Below are 15,645 nucleotides of genomic sequence, written 5' to 3' on the forward strand. Positions count from 1 at the left end.
CGAGCTTCTCTCTTCACTTTCTCTCTCTACCACTTTCACTCTCTACTTTCTCTCTCTAGATTCTTTCTCCTTTTATGAATTTTTCTCTCTAGAAATCTTACAGGTTAATGGAGGATCTAGATGCCTAGATAATTCAGATCAATTGGTTGACTTTAGAAAGAGTCCTAGATTAATATTTAGATGATTCCACATTCTTAATCACATATGATGTTTATGTTTGACTATGATTATATAGAGATACAACTATTTACACAAGAAGGTGTCCAACAGAATTCTTTGATTTCAAGTTCATAGATTGTGGAGTTTATTGATTTCTATGTTTGGGTCAACCATCAATAGTGCTAAAGATTCTTTGACATTGATCACCTATTTATATAAAAATTATTTTGTACATTAGTGATTAAGATTTATGTACTTTTGATAGTGACATGTTACATAGTTGTTAAGTATATATTTATGATTTATTCGATATTATGTATTACATATCATTGATCTTGACTTAGATAGATTTTGATAATCATGTACACCAAAATATTTTACAAAAAAGATGTGATCTTGAATTTTGATACCTAATAAGCTAGTAATTGGATTGTGTTACTGAATAAGGAGTTATGATACTCTGGACTAGCCACTTTAATGATACTTCCTCATGGGCTTGAAACACGATCATGGTAGTTCAAAGTCGAGCACTTGTGGTCCTCTGAACTAGCCACTTTATTGCTGCCTTCCTATAGATTTGAATCATAGCTGTAAGAGTTTAGGATTGAGCACTTGTGGTCCTTTAGATTAGCCACTTTATTTTAGTGCTGCCTTCTTATGGGCTTGAAAGATGACTGTGGTAGTTCAGAGTTAAGTATTTGTAGTTCTTTGGACTAGTTACTTTTTTGGTACCTCCTACGAGCTTGAAACATAGCTATGATAGTCCACAAGACTAGTCACTTTGTTATCCTATCATAAATGGTTATAGTAGTCCGAAGGACTAACCATTTTTGTTGCCGTTCTATGGGCTTGAAACATGGCTATGGTAGTCTAAAGTCGAGCACCTTAATATGATCAAATCTGATATATGTTATCTTGAGATAATTATATAACGTGATTTATTAGGCAAAAAGATATATTCGCTATGCATGTTTTATAAATCATGATAGGTTTTGGCATATGATTTATACGAAGAGCAATCATTGTTAGTTTCTCATTTATTATTATTATATTGATTTTGGTGTATAGAAATTTTATGTGACTATAAAGCTCACAACCCTCTCATTCTCTTTTCTTTTTCAGAGTTTAAGATGCCTTTACGTAGCTAAGATTAGGATTACAATTAAAAGGATTGATTAGATAGAGCATTAGCAATAATATCAGTTGGATGGCCAAGTCTTATAAATTATATAAGATTTGATATTTATCAATATAGAAGATTTGCTATGAATTGAGATCATTTAAGTTCACAGAGAGTTGAGATTGAAATAAATTTTATAGGTCTTGTATATTCTTTAGGATTTGACTTAGAGATGTGCGGTCATAACGTATTCGATCCGGATGTTGGGCTCAAGATGTGATAGAATAGTATCAGAGCTTAGGTTATAATCATGTTAGGACTGTGACATAAGTGACTAAGGCATGATATAAGTGATATCAAAACTTAGGGTTATGATTATTAAGGATTGTAACTAGAGACTGTGACTTAAGTGATATTTGAGTATAAAGTTATGATCACTAGGGATATAACAAATATAGTAGAAAGAATTTAAAGTTTGGATTTTGAATCACTAGGTATTGTAACAAAAATTTATGCATAAGTGGCATACGATGTGTGTAATAAAATTGGATGAGTTATATCTTAGATTTCAATAAGTAGGATTTGACCTAGTTGTAAGAGATATTGACCCAAGAATATAGTTTGTGATATCTATATGTTGTGGTGTGTATATTTATTCAATTGTTATTTAGATGATTGTGAAATTTCGAATTTGATGCGGGTGCAAACCATAATAGCCCCCCTAGCTGTTGTTGATTGTTTGGTTACAAACCATAAAGTATGGAATATTTTTTGAGGTTGCACTTATTGGTAGATTATGTACTATATTGACATTTAGGTTCTATGATTGGTTTAGATTTTTATTAAGGGGACATGAGATATACATCATGATAAAATTTTTGATAATTTAAAATTTATCATCTTGGGATCAGCCTACTAGATTTTCTTTATATTTGTTGGAGATTTTTGGATATGTTATAGTTTAAGTTTTTGAGCTAATCTAAAGTATCTTGCTATGGTTAAATTTTTGGAAGACTTATATGAGTTTTAACGTATGAGGGATAAGATTTCATGTTGGTTTATTTATTGATGCTAAAGGTCGTGACGAAGAAAGCTCTAGGAGAAATAACCGAATTGATTCTACTTACAGAGATGTTGACTTTAACTCTTCCAATTTGCTAGAGATTTGAGTTAATCCTTTTATAAAAATAGATTGGTTTGAAATCATCTCATTAATTGTCAGGTAAATCTAAGATTAATTTCAAATTAATTCTAGATATGTTAGATTTTAGATGAGTGATGATGTTTATGAAAGAGCTTCAAATATGGAAAGTGGATCAATATGCAATATGCTTGAAGCATAGTAAGGACAAAAAAACTTAAAAATTTTGCTCTAGTTCGATCTAAAAATTTGGAAAGGTTGGATCTTTCTTAGATTCTAATACACAATGATATTAATTTGGTAAATTTAGATTAGAGTACGTAGCATAAGTATGGTGGTTTGGATTATTTTGACATTAGTAAAGAATATTAACTTTGACTCAATAAGTGTAGTGATCAGACACTGAATTTGATTTTTAGTAAAGAGACTTTAATTGGTGAATGAAAGAAGAAAATTGTCGATTCTTAAGGTAATTTAGACATTGCGATACCATATTCAACGATAGGCTCTTTCCTTGTGGGCAATGATAAGAAGAATTTTTGGGACACCTTAAGTTTGGGGTTAATGGATTGATAATCTTTGGTCAGATTTGGATCTAGAATGTACAACATAGATATTCTTTTTCCTAACTCTGACTTTGTTACTTGATCTGATGTAAAAGATTAAGGTTTTTTTGAGATGAAAGTCTAATCATTAAATTGTTGGAAGGTTAAAATAAGAAAAAAAATCTATAATTATGAAGAGTGTTCCATATTTAGGCTTTCTTTAGTTCTATTAAAGGCAGTTTGGGCTGATTATGATTTTTGCATGAAAACAATCAATCAATGTAATGGACAAAGAATTTAGTATTTGAATGCATGATCGAAATGTTACTATTCTTTGAAAAAGTTAAGAAACTTATAGGAACGGAATGAGTTTAAGATGTCACATAATTTTGTTATATCAAGACCTTATAAAACAAGTGCTGTGTAAGACAGACTATTGGAAGTTTGAGGATTACATGATGTTTATGTACATTTGAAATTATACCTCAAGCAAGTTAATTTCGAGGATGAAATTATTTTACTGAGGAGAGAATGTAATGATCCATCCTAGAATACTCCTCAAACCTAAAAAAACTTCCACTCATGAATCTCAAAGCATGAAAAGAAAATATTAAAAAAATTGAAACCTCATGCATTGTGTACGTGAGGCAGGGGGAAGAAAGACTCCCGATGGGAGTCCTCCTCTTGTTCAATTCCACCGGGAGTCCTCCTCTTCTTCAATTCTGGCTTGGAAAAGGAGATGTAGGGTATCCAAATTCAGATTAAGCCCTTAGGATCTCAGCTACAAATGGCAGATCCATTCTTCCTTTGGACATCATCACCAAATTCCTAAGCAATGGCCATTGCTTCCAAGTTTCCTATAGAGCGTTCTCTTGGATTTTTGCCGAAAAAATCTTGCTAGAAGATCCCTTTATGGCTTCGCCAAACTAAGGTAAATCCTTTCCCCTCTTTTTCATTCTTTTTTAGATTTCCTATTCATCCTCCTTGCTCGAATTTGGTCTTTGAGCCTTTGAATGGAGGATGAACAGGGCATCCATTGCTTAACTTGTTGCTTCACCAACCACCATTGGCCACAGCCATTGCTTCACCACCACAGCCCTTGTTAGGGCCATTGGTTTGCCACCACTAAGAGCTTAGGTGGCCAGCCTCAAATCTTCCACCACCACACTTTGGAGAAGAGAAACAAGGAGGGTTTCTCTATTTTCAAGAAGAAAGAAGAAACAAGAGAAAGAGAAGTAGAAAAAAAAAAGAGAAAAAAAAAGAAAAAAAAAAGGAGTTTTCACTCTCTCCTCTCTCTATGAGCTTCTCTCACCATTTTCTACCTTTAGATTCTTTCTCTCTCTTCATAGATTTCTCTCTCTAGAAATCTTATGGACAATGGAGGGTCTAGATGCCTAGATAACCTAGATCAATTGATTGACCCTAAAAGGGGTCTTGAACTCATGATGTTTAGGTGACTTACTATTCTTAATCACACATAATTTTCATGTTTGACTATGATTATATAGAGATGCAACTATTTGTACAAGGTGTCGAGCAAATTTTCTTGATTTCAAGTTCATATATTGTAGCGTCCATTGATTTTTATGTTTGGATCAATCAACGATAAAGATAAAGATTTTTAAATATTGTCATCTATTTATATAAAAATATTTTATACATCAGTGATTTCGATTTATGTATTTTTGATAGTAACATGTTACATACTTAGTTATTAAGTATATATTTATGACTTATTTGATGTTATATTACATATCGATCCTGACTTGGATGGATTTTGATAATCATATGCATCAAAATATTTTACCAAAAGGATGTGATGATCTTGAATTTCAATACCTAATAAGCTAATAATTGGGTTATGTAACTGAATGAGGAGTTATGGTGCTCTGGGCCACTTTAATGATACCTTCTTATAGGCTTGAAATGTGATCATGATAGTTCATAGTCAAGTACTTATGGTCCTCTAGGCTAGCCAATTTATTGCTTCTTTCTCATGGGCTTGAAACATGGCTATAATAGTTTAGGATTGAGCACTTATGGTCCTTTAAACTAGCTATTTTATTTTAGTACCGCATTTTCATGGGCTTGAAATGTGGCTATAATAGTCTCGAGTTGAGCATCTATGGTCTCTTAGACTAGCTACTTTCTTAATACCTCCTACGAACCTAAAATATGGTTGTGGTAATCCATAGAACTAGCCACTTTGTTATCCTATCACCGATAGTTGTGGTAGTCTAAAGAACTAGCCACTTTTATTGCCTTCCCGTGTGCTTGAAACATAGCTGTAGTTGTCTAGAGCCGAGCACCTTAATATGATCAGATTCGATGTATGTTGTCTTAAGATAATCATATGATATAATTTATTATACAAAAAGATATGTGTTCGCTATGCACGATTTATGAATCATAATATGTTTTGACATATGATTTATATAAGTAACAATCACTATTAGTTCTCATTTATTATTATTATCTTGATGTTGGATATATGTAAAAATTTTTACTAGGCTGTAAAGCTGACAACCCTCTCCTTCTCTTTTCTCTTTCAAAGTTTCAAGGTGCCTATACTTAGTTAAGATTGGGATTGTAATTTGAAAGGATTGATTCGATAAAGCATTAGTAATAATATCAGTTGGATGATCGAGTCTCATAAATTATATAAGGTTTGATATTTAATAATATAGAAGATTTGTTATGAATTAAGATCAATTATGTTCATAGAAAGTTGAGATTTTAATAAATTATAGGCCTTTTATATTCTTTAGGATTTGGCCTAGGGATGTGCATCCATCACATATTGGATTCGAGTGCCAGGTTTAGGGCATGATATTTACTCAGCCAACATAAACTTTAACTTTGTACATAAAAGAATGCTTATAGACAAGCAACTAGAAACCTTAAAATTAATTAAGTACAAACATCCTATCTTTTAGTTGAACTGCTTTTAAAAGAATGCCTAAAGTTGCATTTGGTAGCCTGCAATCTATCCAGATTGCTGGCAATTTAATGTGGTACTCTTCATTACTATATTTGGTATGCTTTTTAGATGATAATACAGATTATCTTAGCAATCCAGAGTATCTTGGGGAAGGGTGGCGATACAGATTACTATTTTTTTATCAATATTACAATAAAAATTTTGGATAAAATTATCCCTCAAAAAAATCACACATAGCCTATTGCCCAACCCTCTCCCCTCCTCCCCCACATCCCCTCTCTACATGCGCCCTCGGCCTGCGGTTCCTCCATCTTTCTTTGTCTGCCTATGGCTCCTCCAACTTTATCCCCCACCATCCCCCTGTAGCTCCTCTACACCTGTCCCCACCACCCTCGTGGCTCCACATGCGCCCACCCCCTCCTCGCTGCTCCAGTGCTCATGGTTGCCCACACCTCTTGGCTAGCTACTTTTCCGCACCACCACCACACCCACATCGTTCTCGTTACTCCTCACTGGGAAAAAAAAGAGTACCAAGGCAAAATTATTGGAGATATTTTGAAAATTTGATTTCACATTATCGGTAATCTGATGGTCATGCCAAACATATCAATTAAAATTTACAGTAATTTTACTGCAATATTACCTGCATGTACTAAACATAATAATCAACATTACTGATAATTTAATAATAGCAATCTATCTTGAAGGCAATCCACATTATCTTTCAAAATTGCCTGGCGATGCACCAAATGCAGCCTAAGGATTTTTCTTATGGCTCATGGGTAAAACTTTACTCTAATATGAAACATTCTACTCTTTTTTTTTTTTTTTTTGGTATATAGATGAAACATTACACTCTTTATTACGCACATGTATAGTTTAAGTCCTTATTTTAGTAAGGATGTGCAATCAAAGTTTAATGGCAAATCAGGCTGTTTGTTGACTCCCTTTTGCAGTCATTAGAATAGGACAAAAATCTTAATGCTTAAGCTTAATCATGAAAAGCTTGTGGTTAATAGTTCTGATGATTTGTTAATAAGGCTACCTTTTTAGTTAAACAATATGGTTGTTTTCGTTGACCATGAAAAAAAAAATATTGAAGATTTATTTTCTAAATTCCACTGGTCTTCGATGAATTTTTCTTGATATCCTCTTTATTGCTTTCCAAATCATGCTGACATCTTGCTGCTCATTGCAGGTGCCAAAGGACTAAAGAATGAGCTCACATTCGAATATAATTATCTTGAGGATGAGCTTTTCGTGTAGATATGCTGGATCTCATTATAATAGCAATTTAATTTCATGTTTCAGTACGTCATAGTCAAAGGTTCGTAATTTTTTAGTGATCAAATTTGTGAGCTAATTTTTAGGTACTCAATTATAAGACATCTGTTTTAGTGATCTATAAACTTCGAATCTTATCTACTCTCTTTTAACTAAAGTAATGCTTCATATAACAACTTTAACTCAATTCTTTTAAATTCTCTCATGTTCTACCCCTTTGAAGGAACCAGCATTGAGGAATAGAATTTGTTTTTCCTATGACCTGTCAGCTTTTTGCTGCTCTAAAACCAAGTCTAGAGAGTACAGCTCCGAATACATGAATTCGCAGCTGCAGATGTGAAACTGCTATAACTTCAGGAACGTGTAATAATGAATGAAATTGATAGATTATTCAAGAAAAGCGTACTGCCACTACAGTGAAAATGATGAAAGGCGATGCTATAAAAGGCATTTTACGATGCTAATAAGCGTCGTTAATAAGCTTTACGATGCTTCAAAAAGCATCGCGAAAGCGTCGTCTATGTAAGAGTGGAGACAAAAAGCGCCGACGCTTTTTAAAAGCGTCGCAATAATTTTCCACGATGCTTTAAAGCATCGTAAAATTATCTTCTAATGGGGCTTTTTAGCGTCGTTAAAAACAACGCATCCTCCACTCTACCAAGATGCTTTTCGAAGCATCGACAGTTAAGTCATTAGCGATGCTTATAAGCGTCATTAAACAGTATATTAATGATGCTTATAAGCGTCGTTAAGTTTTGTAACAGAAAAAAATATACAGATTTTATATACAAAAAAAAAATACATACATTCCTGTATAAAATTATATCAATTATTCAAACATAAACCTGTACAATCACCACCATTCACACCAAAAGTAAACTTCAATAGCAAATTTAACCAAACCAAAAGACATTATTTTATATAAATAAAAACAAAGTACTAATCATCCATTACAATCAAGAGTAATATAAATAAATATAAGAATACAATAAAAATAAAATAATATCAATCTGCAGGTGGATGGTCGTCGTTGTCTCCACGTGATGTGCCGCTGTCTCGACGGGTGCCTGATGTGCCAGGAGCCTACAAGAAACATATCAAAAGCATGATTTGCATATCTATAAATAAAAATATATAGATCATTAAATTAATACAAAAATATATATTTAATAATATGTGTTTACCTGAGATGGGCCATACATCTCTAATAAAGATGTAAGCCGATCCATCTGTCCCCTCATGGCCTGCATCTCAGCATGGCTCTGTCGCATCTCCTCCATCTCAGCGGCACGACTCTGTCTAATCTCCTGTATCTCCGCCTCGAGTCTGCAAACGCGTGAATCCTGAGCATCTGCTGCAGCATGCTGCGTATATCTACTAACCTCAGATAACTGAGTGGGGGTGACTCGTACTCCATAACCCCTCACTCGACTGTAGCACTCTGGTCCCATCAACTCTGTGAACACCTCGACCTCGATACGGCTCCACTGCGTAGATGCTGCGGACTCATCGTCATGCTTCGCAATGAGAGATGTAGCCCTCTCCTGTATTTATTTTGAAAACAAGAGTTATACATTAATAGCAAATAAAATTAAATTAAAATCATTGCAAAAAATAGAATATTAATAATGCCGTACATATAAATCTCTCGACTCATCTCGAACAAAAGTACCATCCTGATGAGTATGAGTCATCCGGTAAAACTCCACTTTATCGGGTTCCCTCCCATGCTCATCCACCTACACAAATAATTTCAATTTTAAGCAAATAGTTATAATAATTTAAAAAAATATATGAGTATCATGATACAGACATGGTCCACGATACATAATGATATTAGTTATATAAATATTTCAACATAAAAATTAAAAGTTAATTATGAAAGTTTAAGGAACATACAAACTCCTGTCGGAGTCGTGCATAACTCTTCGACCCCGATGTATGAGGAACAGACTGAGCTGCTCGTGTAGCTCTACCAATAGCAGAATAAGTCTGTAAAATAAAATAAAGAACTTGTTATATGTATAATATATAATATATAATATAAATCAATATTTTTATAAAATATTTAAAAAAAAAGATAATGAGCAGATAATATACCTGTGCCCTCTCGGAGAACCAATAATGAACCAACTCCATCCACTGATGAGGGGGTACATCAGGAGGACAATTCCTAGCAACCTCCTCCTCTGTCATACCCTGTCTCATATAGTCCCTCTTCAATTGTGCTCTATATTCTTTCCATTTACGGTTGAGAGACTTCATTACAAAATCATGAGTGGATGGAGGGAGAACAAACTTGCTCTATAAAAAAAAAAGTTAAATGAAACAAATTATATAAGTGATTAACAATTAATATACAGTATGAACATCAATTCATTACCTCTATAACTCGAAGGAGCTCAACTTTGTATGTTGGAAGCATGTCATTCCATTTTACATAGCCCAACGGACATAGCTGAGGCCTCCGAGCAACAGTCCCCAAAAATAAAGTCAATAAGCAAGCAGCTTTCTTAATTGGCTGACCTAGCTGATTGCACTCCACAATAATTCTCTCACCCTCACGCATCTGCCACACATCTCGTACTACTGTGGGTCCGCATCTGGGGCGTACTCTCCCGGATCTGTCTGTAAAAAAATATAAAAGTAACTATATCATAAATATACATAAAATAAAATAAAAATAAAATTACATGAAAGACAATATATACCCTGCACGTGTATCTCATCATCTGGCTGATGAACAGGAGGATCGTACTGTGCTGATGATGAAGGACAGGACTCAGAATACTGTGCAGCTGAACTGGCCTCAGGCTGCTGTGCTGAAGAAGACATACCGGCCTCTGTCTGTGAAAACTGAAACTGCACACCAGCATATCGTCCCCTACGACGCATGATGTCACCTAGCATTTATATAAATAAACGGTAGAATCAGTTAATATATGGAGTAAAATAATACAATAATTAATGTAAAATATATACATCATAAATAATTATTACCAGTAACAATCAAGCAGTAGTGTTTCCTTCAAATTCTGTCCTAACCAACATCGTCGTAGCATTTAAATCATCAGCTGGCACAAAATTGTAGGGCATACATTGTGTATAAGTGTCATCGTCATCATCCTCCACTTGGTTTTCCATATCATATAAGTCTCTAGGTTTTGTTTTGATGACAGTAAATCAATCTTTATCTTTTGCATCTTGTACATAAAATACTTGATGAGCTTGAGATGAAAAAATGAATGGGTCATCCTTCCATAACACACCAGTGTGTATTAACCTTGAAAAATTTACAAGTGTAAATCCATTTGCATCTTGTTTCAAACCCCTTGGTGAGTTTATGTCTATCCAATCACATCTAAACAATACTACTTTAAATTTTCCATAATAATCCAACTCATAGATATCTTTAAGTGCACCATAATAGGATTTTCCATCCGCTTCCACCATAACACCGCTAATCTGTGTTTTTCTAAATTTCTCCTGTTCTCTAGTATAAAATTTAAAGCCATTAATTATGAAACCGTTATATCTATTCACAATCTTGTTAGATCCTCGATCAAGAGCTATTAGTTCATCTGAATTATTTGTCTCCATCATCTTTGATACCTAAAAGATGATATGACGAAGTGCTGTTGAGTTATCTGATATTAAATTTGTATCAAAAATTAATGTATCCCATAATTAAATATAAATCACACCTGATTCGAAAGCCACATAGAGAATAACTCAACCAACCATCGCTGTTCAATCCTTGCATTAGGACGAATGTTATGATTGGCTTGTCTCTGATAAATTAAAAATTTACTGCATAAAATATAAATATATCATTTAGAACATTATATCTAATATAAAATTTAAATCTTGATGTCATGCCTTAAATATACTAACCTGCGATGGTCAGATATTATGTCACTATGAAGTAACACATAACGATGTGCTTGTGCTAAAGATTTTTGATCAAGTATAATACTTTCAGTTCTTTCCAAAAATTTTCCAGCAGTTAAGAACTTATACAGTTCTGCATTCTCCACAAAGTTATTATGCCGTTGAGGTCGACTAAAAATAGTCTCTACACCTTGAAGATATCTTGAACAAAATGTCAAACATTCATCCACAATATATGCTTCAGCAATCGAGCCTTCAGGATAGGCTCTATTTCGCACATAATCTTTAAGACGCACAAGATACATTCAAGAATTAAATATTTATTAAAATATCAGCATACTGTTGTTTCTAATAAAATTATCAAAAGATTTAAGGTTTGCAATAATACCTCTCAATAGGATACATCCATCTATAATGTACCGGTCCACCAACTTTAACTTCTGAAGCTAGGTGAATGAGCAGATGTACCATAATAGTGAAAAATCTAGGAGGAAAAATCTTTTTCATTTGACAAAGTGTAATTACAATATCGGATTCTAGCTGATCAAGTTTCCGAGGATCAATAACTTTGAAACATAATGCCTTAAAGAATGACGATAATCGAAGTACAATTGCAACAACTTGTTTCGACAATGACGATCTTAAAGCTATTGGAAAAATATCTTGCATCAATATGTGACCATCATGACTTTTAAGATTTAAAAGTTTTCGATCCTTTAGATGCACACATCGTGAAATATTTGATGCATATCCATCAGGTACTTTGATACTTTTCAAAACTCTCAAAAAATTATCCTTTTCTCGAGCAGACATTGTGTAACATGCAGGAGGCACATACATTCTATCATTAGCAAGTATTTTAGGATGAAGTTCCTGTCGGATACCCATTTCTTTTAAATCAAGATGCGCCTTCATGTTATCTTTGCTCTTTCCATCAAGGTTTAAAAATGTTCCAAGTAAATTATCACAAACATTCTTCTCTATATGCATGACATCAAGATTGTGCCGAATAAGATTATGTTTCCAATAAGGTAAGTCAAAAAAGATACTTCATTTTTTCCATAAATATTTACTGGGCTGTTGTGTAGATGCTATCTGTGTGTTTTCCTCATTTTTATCCTTAAAATAATTGTCTGGATCTTGAAACACCTCTGCATCTATAGTACTGATACTGACTTCCTCTGGTAACCCTTCGTGCATTGAGCTTTCAACATCATTCCTTTCTCTTTTTTGAGAGGACTTTGAGTGCTTACCATAGCTGTAATTGATGCCATCCATTTGTCTATGAACATCAGTTTCAGAAGGTGGAATAGGGGCACATCCCAATTCCATAGTACCATCAAACAAATCTTTCTGAAATCGAAACGGATGATTTGCTTCCAACCATCGACGATGTCCCATGTAACAAAATTTACCTCCATATTTTAACCAAATTGAATGTGTTGAATCTCCACAACAAGGACATGCGACCCGTCCCTTTGTACTCCAGCCAGATAAATTGGCATATGCTGGAAAATCATTAATAGTCTATAACAAAGCTGCCCATAGTTTAAATGTTTGGTCGTTCGAAGCATCAAATGCATCAACACCCTCCCACAACTATTTCAATTCCTCTATTAAAGGTTGTAGGAAAATATCAATATCATTGCCTGGACCCTTATCTCCTGGAATAACCATTGACAAGATAAGTGATGATTGTTTCATGTACATCCACGGTGGCAAATTGTAAGGTATCAAAATGACTGGCCAAGTGCTGTAGGTAGAACTCAGGGTCTGAAATAGATTGAAGCCATCAGAAGCTAAGCCAAACCTAATACTGCGAACATCAGAGGCAAAATCAGGATGCCTATCATCAAATGCTTTCCATTGAAGACTATCTGCTGGATGTCTCAACATTCCATCCTTTGTACGTCCTTCATCATGCCATCTCATTGATGAAGCTGTTTTTGATGATGCATAAATCCTTTTCAATCTAGGTATAAGAGGAAAGTAACACAATACCTTGGTCGGTTTCTTTTTACTCCGCGTTGCATCCAATTCATTCAATACATCATCTCGATCTTCTTTTTGTGTTATCCATCTTGAAGATCCACATATATTGCATGACTCTTGATTAGCATTTTCACCCCGATATAACATACAATCTTTTGGACAACTATGAATCTTTTCGTATCCAAGATCCAATTCCTTTACTACTTTCTTGGCTTCATAATACGATGGTGGTAAACGAGTACTTTCTGGAAATGCATCCTTTAATAACTTGAGTAGCATGGTAAAACTCTTCTAGACCATCCATTCAAATATTTTAAATAAAATAAATATACAAAAAAAGAAATCTTAAAAAATTTCGTACAATCCGGATATAATTCTTCATCTGCATCTTTCATTAAGGTGTGATAACGAGCTGTCTCATCATTAGATGTATGTATAGGCTCCTCAACATGCATACGTTCCGTATGCGTACATCCATCAAACATCCCAACTGTTTCTTGTATACTACTGGATTCTCCTAAATTTTGAACACCAAGTCCAAAAGCATCTGTGATCAAACCCCTTATATCATCATCTCTTGCAGAATTGTCTTGTAGGCTAGTGGATCCAAAATGAGTCAGGGGTTGGTTACATGATGATGGCAACATAGATTCTCCATGAAAAATCCAGTCGGTATAACCTCTTAAAAAACTATTCCATACCAAATATTCTTCAACAATTTGTGGATCTAAAGAAGAACTATTTACACATTTCCGATATGGACATAAAATCTTTTCATTCAAACTACTTTTCTCCATACCAAATTTAATGAAGTCATGAACTCTATCTAAATATTCTTTACTATTCCTTGGTTTATTTATCCAATTTTTGTCCATTGTAGGATAAAAATGACCGAACTTATAATTTATCTAAAAATAAGAAAAATTATACAATCTATATTAATGCAATGAGTAAAAAATATCAGTCATTTCATAAATTTTAAAAAAATAACAGCTAGATAAAGTTTACATAGTAAATGCTTGCTATCATCAACTAATAGGTAAATAAGCTCCTATCCCATTCAGAAAATACATTAATTCTATAGGTCAATTACATAAATCAAATGATATGCAACAAGAGCTGAAAAAAATTTCGACAGTATTTTTCCTTAGTTCTCCCGTATAGGGAGAACAAAAGGAAAATACCATCCGAAATTTTTTTCGAACCCTCAGCATACCATTTGATTATGATAATGACCTATAGAATTACTCATATTTTTCAAACTGTCCATACTGGACAATCAATTGATCAATGTACATAATTCTTTTATCCGTACAAAAATAAATAAATATACGGATATAATAGAATATGTACATTAATCAAAAGACGGGTCTATGATTCTATGCAATGCAATTTTTTTTAAAATTAATTCATAATTAACATTGCCTGGCATCTTTCATCACATCCCTATAATGAGCAAGCAGAGTGTCTGGATTCAGTCATTGGTGAATAAGAATTATGCCTTTGATGATGTGTACTCAGAAGTAATGGGATGTGAGAGACATGGACGAGTTCGCATGATAGGAAAGGGTGTAGCACCTAACTCAGAAGTAATACAATCCCGAACGTGGGAACGCCTAAGAAAAACATTCGGGGTGGAGCTCACCTGAGACAGCTGCCTGCATGCGGTAGTTGGAAGGTACGGTATCCGATGTACACCTATATTCTGATGCAAGACAAACAGCACAGCTCTAAGAACTCAATTAGTCTAACAGTGAAAGCAAGTTCAGAAAACAAGGTGCCAAGAATTTGATGGTCCGAATGTCTCAGATGGTAGCGATCAAGGATCACCGCAAATGTCCAGAGGAGTTAGCTCTATCAGTAGCATCCAATTTCCCAAAGCTGAACCTTGAGCGCTACTAGGATGAAGCAATATTTTAACGATCCCTCTCATCAAAATTTTGGTCCTGCCAGAGTGCAACTGAATCCGATAGATCAAATCTTGAGTGACCCTGATTCTAATCCTATTTTTTGTTCGGATCTGCATATTAAATCCAAATCAAATCTAATAAAAAATCAAACACGATCAAATATGTGATTAAATTTTTTGACCCAGATCAAATCCATATACCTCCAACTCAAAAGAATATTGGCTTGGAGGATAAATACACCCAAGTACAAGCTGAGCTTTCTTTCATGAAATAAATTTTAGAGCACTTACAAAGCCAATATCATCAACAGCCCTAATCTAATGGAATGCATGCTCCAATAATTAATACTACACAGGTATATATAAATGGATTTAAATATGAAAATTATTTAAAATTTAAATATATTGCGATAATGATTGTTTAAAAATCTTGTATAGGTAAATGATGCATGCATAGTGATCATGAGTGCTCACGGTACATCCTATTAGTTCATCATCATCAAATCATATTATTTCAACTTATCAGGTGATACATATATTTTATCAGCCATCTTTCACTCTCATATTAATGAATAGAGAATATCATTAGATGAATTCTGGTGCACAGCAGTTAAATCTATTCTATCATCTTGACATTGTTCTCCTATCAATTCACAACCCACC

General features: G+C 33.9%; 1 protein-coding gene and 1 pseudogene across 1 annotated transcript; both read right to left on the minus strand.

The window, feature by feature from the left end:
• Positions 1–8,723: 8,723 nt before the first annotated feature.
• LOC140855451 (uncharacterized) lies at positions 8,724–9,779 on the minus strand. Its single transcript, XM_073251336.1, has 4 exons — positions 9,574–9,779; positions 9,291–9,494; positions 9,090–9,182; positions 8,724–8,929 (listed from the first exon to the last, which is right to left on the minus strand). The coding sequence occupies exons 1-4, from the start codon at positions 9,757–9,759 to the stop codon at positions 8,813–8,815; spliced, it is 600 nt and encodes a 199-aa protein (XP_073107437.1). The 5' UTR covers positions 9,760–9,779; the 3' UTR covers positions 8,724–8,812.
• Positions 9,780–10,888: 1,109 nt separating this feature from the next.
• On the minus strand, positions 10,889–13,759 carry LOC140855292 (uncharacterized; annotated as a pseudogene).
• Between the last annotated feature and the right edge of the window lie 1,886 nt (positions 13,760–15,645).

This window comes from Elaeis guineensis, chromosome 2, assembly GCF_000442705.2.
Source record: "Elaeis guineensis isolate ETL-2024a chromosome 2, EG11, whole genome shotgun sequence".
Taxonomy (NCBI): domain Eukaryota; kingdom Viridiplantae; phylum Streptophyta; class Magnoliopsida; order Arecales; family Arecaceae; genus Elaeis; species Elaeis guineensis.